We start from the raw sequence: 20592 nt of genomic DNA on the forward strand, positions 1-20592 counted from the left end.
GAAATCTGAGATTTTGTCCCAAAGCATGCACAAACGTCCTAAAATTGTTGAAATTACCGTGCAATTACTTCTTTCATACTGACAGTTTCTAGTATAAGTGGTATGTACACTACCATTCAAAAGAAACATTCTTTTTCACTCTGTTTCAAAAACATAATTGCGAAATGTAAAAGAAAATTCTCATTAGGCTGTATTTATTTCACTAAAACAAATCTGCAAAACAGTAATATTGTGGAATATAAATGCAATTTAAAATAACTTTTCTATTTTAATAAATTAAAAAAATATAATTTATTCCTGTGAAAGGGACAGCTTCAGCTTCAGAAATCTTTAGAAATAATCATAATAAAGAAACATTTGTCATTACTATGAAGTTGAAAATGGTTGTGCTTCTTAACATGTTTGTGGAAACTAACTTGTTTTAATGAATAAAAACACATTTTAAAAGTTTATGCTAAAACACTGAATTATAGATTACATAATATTTTGGGTAATATTTTAAAATTAATTTTATAACTACACATTTTCTCTCAGTAAATTCTTAAATTGCTGCATATTAATAGTAAGGTAGTTGTTAAAATTAGATATTGGGTATGATAAGGGATGTAGAATAAGGCATTAATACTGTAAATGGCTAATATTCTAGTAGCATCCATGCTAATAAGCTACTAATAGGTGTAACCATAAAATAAAATGTTAGCATATTTTCTTAAGGATATGGAAATTAAATATACACACTCTCTGAACCAAACACAAATTAAAAATGAATAGTTTCACCCATTTTATGATTCTGTCACATGTGTTTTGTTAGTATGAATAAACTATGCTTTTACACAGCTCTACGTAAAAGAGCAGATACTCACAACCTGTAACTCCTATGAAGGCTGGAGTTGATCAGTGGATATTGTTGTTGTCGTGATGTGGTTGGTCCTGGACCTGGTCCCTTGTGCTCTGGCCTGGTTCTGACTGGGTTTGCTTAATCTGGGGCAGATCCAGGGCCGTACTGCAATTCGCTGAAGGTGAAAGGGTTGAAAAGTTAAACGGATGATCAGGCTCGAGAGACAGAGAAAATGTGCTGAAATGTGTGTGTGTTTGACTGACTGTTGTTCTTTGCAGCCTTCAGTGCTCCCCTCCGTCTCTCCAGGGCTTTCTCCAGCTCAGACTTCTGTGATGGTGATGGAGGGTGTGTCTCAGGCGAGGAGGAGGGGCCTGGACGCTTCACAGAGTTCTAACAGAAAGATTCCGTTACTATACCAACAGCTTGTTTCAAACACATTTGAACTATGTAACAATAATAAAATAAATTTAGCAATCCTAACCAGGATTCCCTGAAGTTCCAGTATGGCACAATTTGTCCCTTCTTTCTGCAGGAAAACCAAGGAAACAATAAAGCAGACTATGTAAGAGAGAGTTATTATTTTTAAGTGATTTTAAGTGAACTTCCTCTGTTGATAATGTTATCAAGATTTTTATATTAAAAAAAACCTAAGACCCACATCATCTGGACGCTCTGTTAGAGGCATGGCATATTGTAGACTAGGAAGTAAATGTCCACTGCTATGATTGGTTAACACTTTGTTTGTTTGAAGGCCTAACGCTGCTGTGATTTAGGTTAAAAACTCATATAGTGATCACGTAATAAAAACAGTTACTCGCACTTGTGTGGTGCGACAACTTATTTGTTTTCCACAGTGTACGGATTACTGTTATACAGTCATTTTTAAACGGGCGGTACTTATTTGTTTTCTGTGTATGTTTTCATTACGCTGGAAAGCAGTCAGTCTAGCAGCTGCTGTAAGTGTGCTACAGAATTAAATGAACTTGAACTCGAATGTAGTTGGTAAAGTAACGTCATTTATTTGAATCTTTATAAAAATCCTGCTTCGAATTGTGCCTTGTTTGTAAACAAATCTATGGTATAATTTTAACAAAGTTCTTATTGATGCGGTCTGAAACCACTCTTTGTTAAACTTGGGATCAGAAAAATGCTAAGACAACTTAGGGCTGCATAGAGTTTTGCTGTATTTTATCATTTGAAATATGCATTTTTTTGTAACAAGTCTTTACTGTCACTTTCGGTTCGGCTGAATGCTTCCTTGCTAAAGATTTCATTGGTATATTGTAGGTAATAAGTCATTTCAATGACATTGATTAACCAAATAAAGTAAAGTTTAAAGTAGTGTGTTTTTGTGTTTGTAAGAAATATGTACCGGCCCTGGTCTGGCTCTGTTGGTTTTCTGGGAAACACGTCGCAATTGAACACCTTTTTTGATGCGCTGCATCATCTCATCCACAGCTTGCTGTCTGATGTCTTTCTCTGTCAGAAACACACACACACACACACACACACACACACACACACACACACACACACACATGGACAGACAAATGGGATTACAAATGGAAGTACATTTAAACAGATCAACACAAATGTGGATACATCTGCTGCATTTCATTAGCAGTCATTTCAGACACTGAATAATATCAGATGTACTGACACCACTAAACTGAACTGTGAGGGTTTTATTTGAGCTGGCATGCACAAATATCATGAAAAAATCAAAAGAAAGTTGATCTGTGATGTTTGTTTTTGTTGAGCGGCCTTGGCAAACACTTTTAGTCATTCTGTCAAATGTAACAAAAAATACAAATATTATCTGCTTACCAGTCTGATGTTTTTCTGACATTATAAAAAAATCAAAACATTCTCTTCTGCAAAGGCTCTAAATTGGCATTGCGTTTTTAGAGCTAGCGTACAGTTCAATAAAAACCTATTCATATGAGATCATAGAAATGCTGTTCAATATTAGCAAGAACACCTGAAAGAAAACTGCAATTATTTGACTAAAGTATCTAAGCTTTTGGCCAGCAATACTTATTATAGGACGTGAAAGAATTTTATTCAATCCACTGGAAATGTTATAGTAGAGGTTCCCATACTGCCTCCCTTGAATCGTCAGAGGGAAGCGTCCTGAATTCTAGCCATCTCCCCATAGAACTCCATTAGTGCCTTATACCTGGGACTGATCACACACACACACACACACACCTGCACTCATCACGCACACACCTGAACCTCATTACTGCACACAGATTTAAGCCACACTCACACACAGATTAGTGCGAAGTCACTGGACTCTGATACTTGCTGATTGACCCAATCTATGCATGGTTATCGACTCTGCATCTAACTTGCCTTTTTGTTACGGCTCTGCCAGTATTTTGTATCTCTACCTATCTATAATAAAAGCTGCAAATGGATCTCGCCTCCTCTGATGCTTCGCCACAGGAAAGATAACCACTTCTTGAAAATATTCAAACCCAATGAAAAAGAAAATCAAGCACTAGCGATAAAGGGAAGGCTAAAGTTCATCAGTCAGTTTCTATAAACCTGAACATCATGCCAATAACTGAAGAATTGTAATATTTTTTTTTAGCATAAATAGGTAATGACTTATCCAAACTCTGTACAAAAGTGTTTGTCCTTCAGTTGCAAGTCTTCTTCCTTTTTCTCTACCATCTTGTTTTTTTTAAGTGTAAGGCTAAAAGAAATGGCTAAGAACAAACTTGAACTTGACCTCAAGTCTTTCATTTTCTCCAATTGCTATGATGATGAACAGAAGTTTACTTTATGTGAAACAGTGTACATTAATTACATTCCATCTGACGGAATGCACTGCAACTTCATTCAACACCGATCAAAAAGGTCAAAATAAACGTCTGAAGTCTTTCATGTAGCTTGACGGCGAATGCAAATGCAGGGCAGCTCTGCTAATGAAATGAAACAAAGAAAAACCTTGAACCATCTGCCATCTCTGATTACTGTGCTTTTAAATTATCAATCTATGTAAACTTTTCATTTATTAATTATTATAAAGCAAAACTTTGGTTTACAGATTGGAAATGAATTCTGATGGCTCTTTGCTCTTTACCTGGGGATTTCTCAGAGGAGTCCTTCTCCACTAATGCAATTTCAGCGCTCACATCTTTTTTCTTACGAAGCATAGATAGTAATGAGCTAAAAGAGATAAAGACAAAAGAGAAAAATGGAGAACTAAAGCAAAATTTTCTGTCACTGAAACTTTTCTGAAATATATGTCACTGAAACTTGCCAATGAGCAAACAGCCTGTTGACTTTTTTTACTATTAAGTTATATTCCCTCAATTTGATGGCTTTCGTTACAAACAGACACTCACCTGAGTGGGTTGCTTGAGGAGGCAGTGGGTGGAGGTGGAGGAGGTGGGGGGGGGGTGGAGGAGGGGTCCCGGGGCAGCTGCTGGTGGGTTGGAAACCTGCTGGAGCTTCTTTTTAGTTCCTCTACTGCAGAACGTCAGAGATATAAACACCGAGTCCATTTAGAGTGTTGTTAAAAAGAAATTAAATACTTTTATTTAACAAAGATAAATTACACTGATAAAATGTGCCAAAGGTATTAACAAAAATGTTTTATTTAAAAAAAAATTCTTCTAAAAATTCAATTATTGAAGAAATTCAAAAAAATGTATCATGATTTCCACTAAATGTTTAGAAGAACAACTGATTTCAACACTAATGCTGTTTTACTGTATTTTTGTTTAAATAAATGCAGCCTTGGTTTGCATAAGAGAAAAATCTAAAAACTGACCCCTAATGTGGTACCTGTGAATCTGAGGTCTTTAGCCTCGGTTTCAGCTTTAGTGTGTTTGTGCTGCCACTCTTTTCTCTCTTCATCCAGTAATTCAGTCTGTCTCTGTAATGCTGTCAGCTGCTTCTTTAATTCGCTGCCATGTATCTGCTCTTCAAGAGCCTTCACCTGGAAACCAACAGACATGGGTTGTAAAATCAGAATGAAATTTTTTAACTTTAAGGTATAGTTGACTTGGTAACCTGTTGAAATAAAATAAGTTTAAATTTCGTTATATATATTATATATTTATATAAAGGATTTCAGTTAGTTTGTTTTATTTCAAGCAATGGATTTAGATGTAGTTTTAGTTAACTATAGTAAACTGTACACATGCTAAATATCTCCTTACGAGTTCCATGCAAGAGAAAATGTCTCGCCTTTCCAACAGGACGGCAATGAGTGTGACAAAATAATGACTTTTTTTGTTGAACCATCATTTTAAGGCAGTATAACATAGTGACTGTACTTCCATCCCTCACAGCCTCATTATTGTTCTTGTCATATTAAATATGTCACATACTCTGACTAAATTCCATAGTGATGCCAGAAAATACCTTGAAGTGAGTGAGTCATGTTGACTCCAGTATTTTCCTTGATCCTTTAATGATTGTTTAAATGCAGAATACTGTTCATTTCTTCTCCTTTTAAAAAAGACACACAATGAACTGTATGTGTGTGTGTTGTGGTGTGACACTGGGAGGGGTTGGTAGGGTTGATTTGATTGGTTTGTCGGTTATTATTATAATGACATTCAGTCTACACCCTCTCAGGACACTGTGACCTAAAGGACAGTTTGGGGATTAATGTGTGTATGTGTGTGTGCGTTTATTACCTGCTGTTGATGCTCCAGTCTCTGTGTCTCTAAAGTGTGTGTCAGTGTGTTGACCTCTGCCAGAGCTTTCTGCAGAGCCTCTGTTGGAGACACACTCTGGATCAACATCTGGCTTTGTCTTTTCAGCTTCTTCTGTTCTACTAGCATCTTGATTCACCCACAGAGAGACAAGCACACATTCGCACACCGCTTAATTAACATACGCCAGGAACCCACAAATATTAAGAGTTTCTAGCATGTCTTACAGATTTCATTAAAATAATTATGAGTTCAATTCAAACTGAGCTTTCACCTCATGTGCAAACCTCTCTGCTTCAGAGCGCAGGTCCCTCTCAAGCTTTAGATCATCCTGCAAGACCTCAAATTCATCCAGAGCATATTGAGAAACTACACACACACAAACACACACAGGTAAGCTTTTCTATATATCTTGTCTATGGTATAATTTATATTCCCATTCACCACAGGCTGCATTTAATAGTAACACCAGTAAAACCAGTAATATTGTCATGTATTAGTACAATTCTAAAAACTGAATATATAATTTATTTTATGATATAATTTACTCATCTTATGGCAAAGCTGAATTTTCTGCATGAATGTCAATTATTATCAATATTTTTCTGCTTACCATTTAGGTGGAAATTATACAAAAATATAATTAGAAAGCTCAAAATAACAACATTTATTTCAAATTGAAATATTTTGTAACATAAAATATATTGTATTATTATATAATTTTTATATATTATAGATCTCAAATATATAATTATTAACAAAATAAGAAAATATAACTTTATTTAAAGTGACATGATTATCACATTATGATTTTTTAAAATGCAAGCAGAAATATGCTTGTGTGAAAAATCAATTTTTTTATATTTGCACAATCTGGTGTCAGAAATCACTCGGATATGAATAAAATACTATAGATTTTTACTATTGCTATTGCAACACAGTATAGACTTTGAATGATGCAATGATGAGTGTGTTAGGATCAATGAATGTCTGGACTGGAAAGCAATAAAAAGAGAGCGAGAGAGAGGCTGATGTGAGGGGATTCAGAAGAGAGCATAAGCACAACTGACCTCTGTTGTATTTTCCCAAGAGCTTCTTTTGCTGGAATGTTTCAGCTATTAAAACGGTATTATCATGCTTCTCTTTCAGGAGCTTAGGAAGAAAGGGAAAGTGACAGCTTCATTTATTTAAGTATTTAACTGGTTCATCTGAAACACCAACAACATGACAAAAAAACATACCCTTCTTTTCTATTTGGCTGCCATTATTCTGACTGAAAGCCATTGTGAAACATGGCAAAGGTTAACATTGAAGACATTAAGGAGGTGGATCAAAACATTTTCACTCTGTCATAATTTTTACTTTTCATTAAGAAAAAATACCATTTTTAGTGTGTATTGTAACATTTCTTTAAAATAATGCACAGTGTATCTTTCTTAAATATGAGTACTAAGACCCAAAATGAGTAGGTAAAAGCCAAGATTAAATGCCTTTTACACATACTTCCTGTCTAGTTTGACAGAGCTGCTCTCTTGTCATCTCCAGATCGATCGCAATCTGCTTCTTCTCAGCCAGGATCACCTCTAGTTTATCTCTCAGCTCTACCACAAATAAACAAGAAAACTATTAATAAAAAAGGACAGTACAAAACAGCCTGAATTCTTAAATGTCTCATAACCAAACACCAAGAATTAAGAATCGCAGCGGAGAGCAAAATGATCTACATTTTTAGTCTGTTTCTTACAAAAGCTATTGTATCTAAGGCTTTGAATAAAGCATGCGTTGTATGGACTACTTTTACAATGTTTTTCAGTGCTTGAAAGCCTGCTGGTAGCCTGTGGTCACTTTCAATTTTTGTTTAACTGTTGCTTCAATATAAATATATTTTTAAAAATAGCTTAGAAACTTAAATACTTAAAACATAAATAACTGAATAAGTAGAGATGTTAAAATGTAAAGTAGCCAATTTGAACAGCTGGTACATGTGAACTTGTTAAATATTTTATATTTAATATCTAAAACAAAAACAAATGTTTCATAGAAAAAAAGATAATTACATAACTAAATACAAATTTTTAAATAAAAAAATTCTAATAACCTTAAAAGCTAGACACTTAATGGGAAAAGGTTTCTAATTTCTGTACTACTAAATAATGACTGCTTTCACACAAGTTTGTCAGCCATTGTTTCAAAAAACAAGTTGTCAAGCCTTAATTTCATGCCAAAGCCTATGTTATTATGACAGGCCCGGTCAATCCGCTTGAACAAAAAACCTGCAATTCTTTTGCTGTGTGTGTTAAGAAATTATACACTTCACTGTTAAAACTAATCTGTAGATGCAAAAAAGTATAAAGTGTTACAAATATTTTATCAAGCAAAACATTGCGGGACAGCGCGCTGACCCACCTGTAATGACAATCTGACAATGGGAGGAGCTACAGACACCAGACTCCTCCTCCTGTGGCTCTTCATTATCTTCATCATCCAAACTGATCTCAGCGACGACATCAGCTCCAAGGCGGGACATAAAAAGCATACTCTTCCTCTTCAGAGAACGGTTCTGTCTGTTCAGCTGAGAGAAAGATATACATTTGTGTATTTGAACAATACTTTATCCAAAGCAGCCTAATGTATACACGCATTTAATGTATACACGATCTGAGTGCTGCTGGCATCACACAGTACCAACTGAGCTACACTATCAAAGCATGAATTTGCTTGCTCTGAGAACAAAAAAAAAAAAGGAAGTTAATACAGTGAGGCCAATGTCGTCACATTTATAGGAATAATCAGAGATCAAAATGACACCTGTAACACCACAAATGATATAAAACCCAAGCCGGTGATTTTCTGTGTTTGCCACAGAGCAAAAAGATATGAGAAATCAAATCAGCAGCATGTAGACAGACCGGCCCACTGGAACCCCAGCGGGCGCCCATGCAATTCCCCTCAATCACACAGCCAAACACACACAGCACGAACACTCTGGAAAAGAGCAATAATCAAGGGCAAAATAATAGACATTTCATTACACGTATGCAGGAACAGCAGCAGCAGACACTCCTGTTTTCATAAATAATTACAGCATTCTATCAGGCGCGGGCACAGACCCCCTCCCTCGCCGCATGCACATACCTGTATCCGAGAAATTTTACCTTTTTGAACACCCAATTAAAGTAATTTAAGACTGGTCATTCACACTTCAATTAGGGCGGCCACTTAATGGAAACTCAGAGAGCCAATGGGGGTGGAGGTATGTAAATTAGTCCCGGATGACATTCCGGTCAGAGAGAGAAAAAAAGCGGGAGGCAGGGATAAAATGCCCCTCTTTAACGAGCCTTTATTAATGACATCCAAGTGAGGACACACAGCACGTGAATCCATTTCCTGATGCCGTCCTTCCCGCTGAATGCATCTTTTAAAAACGCAATCAACAACACATAATATGGGGATAAACACGCAGACACACACGCATACACACTCGCTCTGCGATAATCATCCGCCATTGATGAGAGCGCAGCGGTGAAATTACACAGTGGCAGAAATCAGACGTGCGTCCCGAGGTGGCCAGGCCCCTCATCTCCTCTGATCACACATCAAAACAAAATGTCATGTGTTTGGATTGCACTTTGATTTGACTGCCACCACCCGCGAACCCTCATCCATTACTGCTTTTTAATTCAAAATGTTCCAGAGTTTAAGAAATTGATTATGATTTTTTCCTTCTTCTCTTTTTGTCTGCTTCAGGGTCTCTTGGCAGACAAAATTACAGCCGTCATACACAATAAATCATACCGTTCAAATGCAGAGACTATTTGAGACAATTCCACTCGCCGTCCTCCAATCACAACTACCAAATTTTTTTGACTAATTTAAATGTAAATTTGGGATGAGCCAATGCTGTAATTTTCACAACGTATCCTTCAGATTTTCAAAAAAGAGGTGAGATTTATTTTCCATCCTGCGGGCTGAGATGCAAATCAAGTCAATGTCTTTCACACTTGTTCTATAAATATTTGCTGGATTAGTTCACATAAATACAGCGACATAGCAATATCAATATTTCATGTCTGGATATTTACTTATTTACTGGGTAAGCAGCCAGAAAATAAGTGGAAAAATGTGTAGATTGCTGGTCATTATAGCAATATAAAACAAAAAAATGCACCGATATTACAGATCTATTTTTTTTAAGATTAACAAAAACATTAAAAACTAAAATAAAGAGTTTTAAATGCAAGACGTTATTGATCCAGTGCTGTGGGACGTTTTTTTTTTTTTTTTTTTTTAAACCTTAGTGCTTCAAAAATTAATGTTAATTTAAAATTAGACGATAACAAATGTAAAAATGTACAATTTTAATTGTAAATATAAGCATAATTAAATAACAAATATCATCACATACTAATACATTTCAACAAATTGTAATATCATCATATACAACATGGTAACAATATGTTGTGAATTTCTAAATAGGAATCTTTCTCATTTTGGGGATAATAACTGAATTTGTATATTACATAAAAAGTTTGAACGCTAAATTTATGATTATTTCTACAAATATGTTCTTGTCTTGATAATAAGAATATTTTTTGAGCACCAAATTAGCATGTTAGAATGATTAAATGATTGTGTGAGACTGGGCCAAGAAAAAAAAAAATTACATTTTGAAATATTTTATTTTAAATTTTAATACTACTACTGTATTTTTGATCAAATAAATGCAGTTTCTTTCAAAAACATAAAAAAAGTAAAAATTATTATTATTTGAAAAACTCTTGGGAAAATCAACCGTTTTAATGCAAGAAATTTGGGCTTGAGAGATCAATGCAATGCAGATTGTTTCCTGCCATCAGCTGTGTGTTGAAAGAGCAACTAGCGACAAACACAACTGCATCCTCAAACAGTCATGTGTCCTGACAGATGGAAGATGAGCAAACCTGTGGAGGCCGAAACCTACAGGACTCTCCTGCTGTTAGTCGCACAGACGTGAGGGGCTCGGTGTGGGGGTGTTCACAGAGCAGCCAGGACAAAGGGCATCTGCACCAGTTTTCATGCGCAGTGGCCGCCAGCGAACACAGAACAAGCTGGGCTGTGCATTTAAGGATGTCAGGAAACCATTGATTGGTTAAATCGAGCTTTTATCTAACACATAATGCTGAGGCACAAAACGACCCAGCTGCAGGTCTATTTCCTCCGTACAAATGAAATGCTCTGTGGTCTTCCTCAACCTCAGCTCTCAGAAACATCTGTGATGGCTTCACATACTTCAAGGAAAAAATGCAGCTATACCTCAAGAGAAATCTCGCAAACGATTCTCGAGAAATCCTGTCATGCATGCTAAATAACAGCCAGCCAGCAGGGTTTTGTCAACTCAGTCTATTTTGTCAAGTATAAAAAAAAAAATAAATGTCAGTTTTCACTTGCATAGTGAAATGTCTTTTTTTTTGGACATAGAAAAACGTGAAATGACAGCTACCCTGCTTCTAAAATGCAGGACAACAGTGTCCTTTTTCAATCTAAAGACTATTTTCTCTCTGTCTTTATCTCTTTTATCCGTGTCTTTATTCCTTTCACTGCTACTGTTCTCTCATTTCTCTCTCCGTGTGTGGTGATCAGCGCTCATCACCGACAGACAGCAGAAGAAAGTTGATTCATCCATCAGAGAGATGGCAATGAGCCGGTAATCGTTCCCGCTAATTTGCCTCACACCTGGGCTTTTAGAGATCCATTTACCTGCTGAGCGCTCAGTGTAGATGCCACTTCACTTTTCAGACCCGACTGAGCCTGAACGGCAGAACTGAAACCCAACTAAACAATGTGCTGAGCTGGGACTGATGGCAAATTGAATACTTCTGTAATGAGCGGGTCCAGTGAGGTGGGCTGGCAGTCAACACCAAGATGCAGGTATACGAGAGGCAGATAGTCTTTAAGATTGCCTCCAGCATGAACTGAATGGATTGACTGCCCATGTGGAGTACAATTGTGTGTACTTTGCTCAGGATGGAGGAGGAAATAAATGGATGGAAGGGAGGCTGGATAGAGGCATGATGGATCCCAATCTATTTACCGTGAAAGCATAAGCAAAAACATAGGTGTATGATTCTGGATGTCTTGTTTATGAGAAGAGTAGAGTGTAACTGAGTGAAAAAAGAATAGAACAGAACACACAGTAACAAGAGCAAATGAAACAGATTAAAAAAAAAGAATCAAAAGAACAGTATTAAATAAAGAACATAATCAAATGAATCAGTATAGAACAAAAGAGAATCAAATTAAACAGAAGCAAACCAAATCAAATGAATAAGAATAGAACAGTAAAGAATCAAAAGAAAAAGAAGCAAAAGATAATCACATGAAATAGAGCACAGCAGAATTAAATTAAACAAAAATAAAACTGAATTAATAGAACAGAACAGCATTAAATGAATCAGAACATAACAGAGGAGAGCAGAAGGGAAGAAAATCAAAGCAGTAAGTACATAAAAGAGAATCAAATGAATCAGAACTGAATCAAATGAATAAGTACAAAACAGAATCAAATGAATCAGAACAGAACATAGAAGAGAAGAACAAAACAAAGTTAATCAGAACAGAAGAGAACAAAACAAAACAGAACATAATCAAATGTCACAGAACTAAATGGAGCCAAACAGAATCAAGTGAACGAGACACACACACACACACACACACACACACACACACACAGACACACACAAATTGAATTAAACAGAACAGAATAAAATGGTTTTAAAAAATAACAGAAAGATATAAAAACAACAAAATCAAATGACACAGAATAAAATGAATAGATCAGAATTAAATAAAATAAAACAGAACTGAACCAGCGCACAACAAATGGAACAGAAAAACAAAGGAAACAAATGAAACAATAAAACAGAGCTCATGATCATAACTTTATTGTAAAACCCCACCTTTGAGGCCAAAGCTTCTACACTCTCTCTGCATGTCTTCTCGATCTCTAGATTCTCCTGAATGTTGTTCACCTCCTCGATCACCCTGTGTGACACTGAAGACAAGCAATATGTCAAATATTTAGATGTTTTCTTCAACACGAACACACTACAACTGTCACAACAGGCGAGCACACAACTAATTGTCTGTCATGCACATGCTGTAGCAGCCAGCTCAGTACATCATGACGTCCACAGACAAGGTCACAACATCATACAATTACTCTGTCCAGAGCACTGAAACTTAGAACAGCTCTTTATCAGCCATCATGCTCCTCAGACTCCTTTAGAGCAAGGCTGGTTTGTTGTGTGAAAAAGCTGGAACTACAGTTCATATGGTAAAATACATGGTATCACAATGCAAGCAAGGATTTGATCTGCATTTAAATGGTTGATGAAGTAGTCATAGCAGTATTCTGTAGTGTGATATGTTGTACTTCATCAAAAATTACATCTTTGCAATGCTTGTTTTATTACCAAATTGTAAGTTAAAGATTCATATCATATAGATGGATATGAAATATTTGCATCCACTGATCTGTCATTCTGTTGGACTAATAAGTGAACAGTTTTCCAGCACTATCTGCATATTTGAACTCTTTTCCACACACACACACACACACACTAAGATTATAGGGACATTGCACTGGCATAATAGTTTTTATACTGTACAAACTGTATTTTCTATATCCTTACCCTAACACACAGACAACATTCAGCATTTTCAAGACACTTTATGTATTATTTATAATCTTGTTTCATTAAAAAAATGTCCCCACAATGTTAAAATGTACCGGTATTTCTACATGTGTGGGGGATATTTGATCCCAATAATGTAGTAAATTCCGACACACACAGCCTTTAAAAAGTTATGCTTAAATAAATTAATACTTTTATTAATAAAGAATGCATTAAATTAAGACAAAAGATTTATACTTCAAATAAATTATATTCTTTCAAACTTTATAATCATATGAATCTTGGAAGTAAAATGTGTCACAGTAAGTAGAATAACTGTTTCAACATTGATAATAATAGTACCAAATCAACAAATTAGACTGATTTATGAAGGCTCATGTGGCACTGAATAATGGACTAATGGCAGCTGAAAATCAGTTTTGCCATCAAATAAATAAGTGACATTTTAAAATATATTTTGAGTACCATAAGAGACTTCTTTTCAAAAACAAAAACAATATATGTAAAAATAAATAAATGTATAAATGTGCATATATAGAAATTTATATATATATAAAACATCTTCTGAAAAAATGTCCTTCTTATTGTCCTTCTTTAAGATTTCCTTTTCTACACAATAGCCTCTTCATCCAGCCTCCAGCCTTCACAGAACTATTGTCTATTCTATAGATCTATTTGAATTAGTTCAGTGTCCCTCATACTGATCCTATAGGGACAGGAGACTGAGATCAGCGCAGGCCTGTCTAGCCAAGGCTCATTGTTTGGGTTAATCGAGTTATCTGCGGTGTTTCCTTGCTTTCACTGGCAAGAACCTTCAAAAAAATCCACTGTGTCTCTGAAGAGTCTCTCTTTGTGATACATTTCTAAACATTTGAGGTTAGTCTCTCACAGAGCCAAAACAAGCTGCTTTGAGACGAAACTTTCAACATTCAAATTCAAAACGAAGTCAGTCTGATGAGCAGCCGCAATCTATCAACTTCCAAAGAGGCGGAAGATGGCGAGATGGAAGAGGCAGATGCTCTTAACGCCTGGAGCTCTTACCTTATTTGTGTCCGTAATCACCAGAGACTGGCCACGGACCAGCTCACAGCCTCTTAACTAATTACACATTGTGGTTGAGAGGCAAAAACAGGAATTAGCACCATCACGGCCAGAGGCTGCCTCCCAATGACACCTAATTAAAACTTGATGAACGCCCGTGTCTGCGATATCCAAGTTCCCACTGTAAGCCTTTCGCTGTCACTCATTAAACAGTACTTAGCTGCCAGTTGGTCCCCCTCCACCCCATCTTTCATCTCTCTCTCTCACTGGTAGTACTAGCACTAAGTGACAGGTTAATTGTAATAGCTGCTACACATAAACCGGGCTAAGTGTGAGGCAGTTGCGGAGCAGGAGGGGGACGAGGGGGAGTTACTTCACACGTCAGGCTTGGCAGCTTTAATTGTAAGTTTTGGCCTCGCCATCAACGTTGCATCTTCAAATCTCTTTCTTCTTGCACCGTTCCTCCGTTTTCCCCCCAGCTATTCGCGCACGCGTCTTCTCAGAGACAGACAGTGATTACGTGTGCGAGGACGCCGAGTATAATGCTATCGGGCCTGCGTGTTGGAGAAGTGAATTAGAGCCTCTGATGCTGTTTCTACAGCGCCGAGCTTGATGAGGGGGCAGATGCCTTTGTGGTCTTATCATTAGAACACAATGGTCATGTTGTCATCAACCTTGCCATCTCCAATTGAAAAGACATGATTGTGTGTTGGGGGCTTTTTCCTCGCTCGCTCCCCCAGCCAGCCAGCCTCCCCCCCAACCCCTCGGTCGCTTTGCGCTGAATAGAAGCAATTTTCCGAGAGCTATGAAATCACGTAATAGCTCCTAATATGCAGCTGCTCTGCTAGAAGCTGCAGCCACTATTTAAGTGGAAGTCATACACAATACGTGTTTATGGCGGAGGAAACATGAGCAAAGGCCAAGATTATTCACAAAAACACACGCTCTCCTCTATCAAATAATGACCTATTTCGTGCATTAAAATGAGAATGTAATGGATTTTTTTTGCTCCCTCCTACCCAACACCACTGGCCATTTGTTGTGCTTTTTAAAATTTCGCCTTTTAATTCACGTCTGAATTCCACGTTTCCCCCTGGCGAAGAAAAAGAAGGTGACATTTGTATAGAAGCACGAGAGAGGTGAAGTGCGGCGATTTGGTGAGGGACGGACCACCAAAAAACCTATCTGAAGCTAAAACCTGTCGCTTTCCCCCTCCACTCAGGTCTGTGTGATTGATGTGATTGATATCAATCCCAAACTTCAGACTATGAGAGCGAAAGCGGTCGATAGCTCCACTCAAGTCTGCAGAAAGAACATCTCAGATGTGAATTTTGGTACCTAATGTATTCAACAAAACATCCTACCTAGCATTACATACCCATTTTGAGCAAAGTGAATGTAAACTCAAATACATAATTTGGTCACACAAATCATTTTGCAGCTTGAATAACATCATAACTGGACTGGAAAAAAAGGAAATTATGATTACGAAATAACTGGGTGTGTCTATATAGAATGGTGTCATAGTTCTTGCAGTATTCTGGGATCAAAGTCCAAAGGAGCAAAGCACACAGCCTGCATTACCTATAGAAACTGAAGTAAAAGTAATCTTCATGAATCAATATTTTAAAATACACGTGTTTTAATGTACTACACAGAAAGATGTCTCATGTGAATCTGAAGATCTTTGAAGTGAATCTAAGAACTTAAAAACCAACCTTGCTCAAATTCTTTCAGCTTCCGTAAGGCCTCATCTCTCTCCTCTTGCATTTTCTTACACTGAAAAAACCCACAAAACAAATAAACTTGGGTATCATATCATATCATATCATATCATATCATATCATATTTTGCTCAAACACATTATACATATTACATTATACATATTTATTTTCATATTATTATTTCGTATATAATTTGTTTAGATTAATAATTATTTTTTATTTTATTAAAGGCAAGCCATGAAAAATAATTTCAAAGGGATGGAGAAGGAAAATTTTGTCATCACTAACCCACCTTTGTACAGTTTTTAATGGAAATCTTTCAGGTTCATTAAGGCTATATTTATTTACAGAGTAAACAGTAATATTGTCAAATATTATTACAATTTAACATAACTCATTTCTATATCCTCCAGACTACCAGCTATGGAATGTTTGGACCATGTTTATTACACATTTGGGGAAACACGACAAATGAATATAAAAATTATTTTTATATCGAATCTTCTATTAAATATTATTTAGTATATATTATATTATATTTAAATATTATATTTAGATATTATTTTGAAAATCTTGCTAATTATAAGCATTCTTACTTATTGCACTTATTTGTTCATTCTATGTTGCCCCAAAAGCACATTAGATACAATTTATAGATACACTGAATACAATAGAAACCTTTGTTTATGGTCCTTTTACACACATTTTGCATGAAGAAAAACATCATAGTTGAGAATTATCTTCTCTATGTAAAACATAAAAATGACTTGTGATTAAAACAAAAGTCCCACAGTTTTTGCCTTTTCCTGTCTATTCATGTCATTTTTCCTATGCTCTAAACAATGTAATGACGTGACAAAATATTAAATTTACGAAACCTTTTTTTTCTTGTTAGTCAGGAGGATATCATCATCATAATTTATTCCTGTGATAGCAGAGCTGAATTGTCAGCAGCTATTACTCATTTTGATTAAACAAAAGCATGCTCTTTAAAACAAAAGTCTTCTTTCAAAATAATTATAAAAAATCTTAAGGCCCTCATGTTTTAAAAGGTAGTACATGAAGGTATAAACAAGATGACCGAATTTTCTATTTCAATACAATGAAAGTGCTGTAAAACAAGTATTTTCTTTCATTTTTGGGTAAACTATACCTTTAAGACCACAATTATAATCTCCAAGGAAAAAATAAATAAGGGGCAGCGCGACAGTGAGGATCTTACCTTCTTTTTGCTTTTCTCATATTCTTTTTGGAGGCTTTCATACTGAAGAAGTACTGCAGAAATACAAGGACGCCAGTTAAACATCACTCACAACTTTGCATGAACTACACAGTTAGGTGATTTCAACACACTATACGGGAGAAGGAAACTTCAACTGTAAACCACAACTCATTCAGCATGAGGACTGCTCATGGAAATGACTGCAAATTTACACAAAAGTATTTTTAACGTTGCAAAAATATAGAATTACAAATAGCGGAAATTCTTCCTTCAGGATGAGAAGTGCAATTGCTAGCAAGGATGGTGACAGTTCCACTCATTTCTGTCTACATTCTGCCTGTTGCATGAATCAGCATCGGCTCTACTGAATATGCATCTAATTTTAGAACAGAAGACATGATCTGTAAATGGTTTATTAATATCACAGTGACACAGTACCGTGGAAAAAAGTCTGGAGCAGACAGCGACTTCAGTTTAATTTTTTCAATTTCCAGTCTTCCAGTAGAACAATGTGAATAATCTTAATGTTCTCTCTCTCTCTCTTTATGAGGTTAGTAGGGTGCTTTGAGCAAAAGGATGCCATACAAATCTCGCCTTAAGACATTTTTCTGAGTGCTGTTTACTAACCTAATTCTAGAGGGAAATTATACAACAGTCAGAAACAAAAAAAGAAATTACTAGAAACATGGCTGCTGTAAGTCACATGACTATAGATTTCAGAGATGATATCTGTGTCAAAGCTATAAAACGTCATAATACAGGCAGAGCTATCACAACAATATTAAAATGGTCTAAGTCATATAAAATATTATCACAATACATTTCCAATGCGCCCATTGGAAAACCCAGAACCAAATTCTGAATAATTCAGTTTTGTATGTCTGAAATGTGTTGTATCAATGCACTTTATATCAGAGCAAATATGCATTTATTTTTGATTTATTAACCACACGTTTTCCCACACTTTTTCTCGCAAGTTCTACAGATCAGCAGAGAAATAGGTTCCCAATACTACTCATAACAAGAATCAGTTTGTTTTATCTGGTTATCCAAGTAGTAATGTTACTTTTCTGAGGGATAAAAACATAACTAAACGAGTAAAAAGATGTCAAGACAGACTACAATATATGTTTCATCTGTACATGAAAACAAAAGAACTGCCAGGATGTTAACCAAAAATGTGTGTGCATGTCCAAACAAGCCTCTAAACCAGACCTGGGCAAACTACGCCCGCGGGCCACAAGGCCCTTTGTACGTTGGTTTCGCCGCGCGAGTCAAATATAATTATCATAAATTAAACAATTTTTTTAAACTTTTATTTTGAAAAGCGTTACGTCACTAATTAAACGAACGTATGCACGTAAGTGTGTGACGGTTAACAACTACAAATGATACAAGCCGGTTAACCCTCAAGATATGCTCACGCTAAGAAAAGAAAAGTTGATAAAGAATGCCGTATTTTTAACAAAAAATGGACTGTCAAATATTTCTGTACAGAAGTTAAAGGTAAAGCAGTGTGCTTAATTTGTGGTACACCGATTGCTGTGTTTAAAGAGTATAATTTGAATCGCCATTACACGACCAAGCATGAAGATAAATACAAAAAACGATGGAGGAGCGTGTTAGTCTGATGCATTGCTTGCAAAACTACAAACCCAACAGGAATTTTTTTTTAAACTTCCCGCTGCCAGGGATGCAGCCGTCAGGACAAGTTATGTCATTTCTTACAAAATCGCCAAAAAAAAGTAAGTCGTTTTCCGATGGAGAGTTAAAGGAATGTTTATTGGACTCTGCTGCGCTGATATGCCCGGAGAAAAGGGGCGCATTTGAGAGCGTTTCACTCTCCCGACGCACTGTAACGAGGCAGATAGAGGACATCACTGGAAACTTAGAGCTTCAGCTGAGGAAAAGAGCGTCTGACTTTGACTTTTTTTCTCTGGCTTTGGACGAGAGCTGCGATGTACGTGTTCAGACTTTCAAATCACAGAGGAGTTGGCAGCCATGTAGTCAATAAAAGGCACAACTACTGGTAATGATTCATTTAGAGAGGTAAATGCATGTTTGAACATTTTAGGTTTGAAATGGGACAAGCTTGCAGGTGTGACAACACCAGATCCAGAGTTTTGTCCAAATCTGACAGGGAAAAATGTTGGACTTTTAAAGAGAATGCAGGATAAAGTCACAGAAATTAACCCTGTTCAGAAATTGACATTTTTGCATTGTATCATACTTCAGGAAGTGTTGTGTAAGACAGTGTTAAAAATTAAACATGTATACATTGATGCTGTCAGTAAAACAGTTAACTTCATCAGAGCAAAGGCTTTAAATCACAATTTGTTGCATTGTTGAAAGAAAATTAACAAGTTAAAAATAAATTGCACTGATTCAAAAATGATTTTGTTTTCTTTTTAACCTATACACCATAATTTCACATAACCTAATTTAAATATTTACAAAGTGTGTTCATCTTCTGATTATCAGTACCAGTTATTCAAAATATTTAATTTAGAGCATTTTACAATGAAAAAGTTGGTGGCCCTCGACGCAATTCTAGTTTCTCATGTGGCCCCTGATAGAAATTAATTGCCCACCCCTGCTCTAAACGCAAAAAGGATTTAATGGACATTTTAAAGAGTATTTTCCCCTGCATGATGCAGAAGAGATTACAAAGTACAGAGAATGTAATAATACAATCTTTGTTCCACTTCAGATTTTGCCGGTTGGTAACTAGGTTATTTGTTGTTATTATGGGCTTTTTCTTTCTGGGGAAAAAGGGAAAACAAAGTCGACACTGAGATGAGTGTTATAACTATTGGGAAAAAGAAAAGAAAAGAAAATTATCCTGTTATCATTAAATTGCACTGTTATGGCCTGTGACCACGCGCCGCTCTGGTTAGGTGTGGAGAGCCTGCCATTTTGTTACAGAGAGGGAAAAAGAAAAGAAAAGAAAATTATCCTGTTATCATTAAATTGCACTGTTATGGCCTGTTAGTACTAGTGTGCTGTTTGTTACAGAGAATTCCAGCAACCTAGTTTCTACACACTACTAAGCGCACTGGTTAGGGTTCTCCTAATACATTTGACACCGCCATTCTTGCTTACCTTGGTTGGACAGGTCTGAAACCATTTTCACTTCTCTCTGCTCTCCCGTTGACGCCATTGAGAGTTCGTGCGGTTACTGATTCAAAACTCCGGTAAAGCACAGCGCGAGCGAAACAGGAAATGACACCTGGTCACACCTACGGTCACCCGCGCGCTCCGTTAAAGTAAAAACGTGCCAGGCAAACTACAGTTCACCCTTGAATACCAAAGATACTACACTTATTGGTAGCAACAAAAATCACATTTAAATAACCGGATTTAGCAGTATTTTTATTTACTTATTCTAGACCTGCATTCATTGATTTATTGTAGT

The 20592-nt window shown here is 36.2% G+C and overlaps 1 protein-coding gene across 1 annotated transcript; it reads right to left on the bottom strand.

The window, feature by feature from the left end:
• Positions 1–867: 867 nt before the first annotated feature.
• Positions 868–20394, bottom strand: shtn1 (shootin 1). Its single transcript, XM_043262204.1, is given in 19 exon segments — positions 868–932; positions 934–1013; positions 1102–1228; positions 1320–1364; positions 2211–2317; positions 3933–4018; positions 4198–4263; positions 4265–4310; positions 4313–4321; positions 4640–4793; positions 5500–5646; positions 5792–5886; positions 6588–6669; positions 7021–7118; positions 7924–8089; positions 12453–12547; positions 15950–16010; positions 17178–17230; positions 20280–20394. Coding segments are annotated over 19 exon segments (1632 nt in total). The 5' UTR covers positions 20338–20394; the 3' UTR covers positions 868–875.
• Positions 20395–20592: the final 198 nt, after the last annotated feature.

The sequence above is a fragment of the Puntigrus tetrazona genome, chromosome 17, assembly GCF_018831695.1.
Source record: "Puntigrus tetrazona isolate hp1 chromosome 17, ASM1883169v1, whole genome shotgun sequence".
NCBI classification, from domain to species: domain Eukaryota; kingdom Metazoa; phylum Chordata; class Actinopteri; order Cypriniformes; family Cyprinidae; genus Puntigrus; species Puntigrus tetrazona.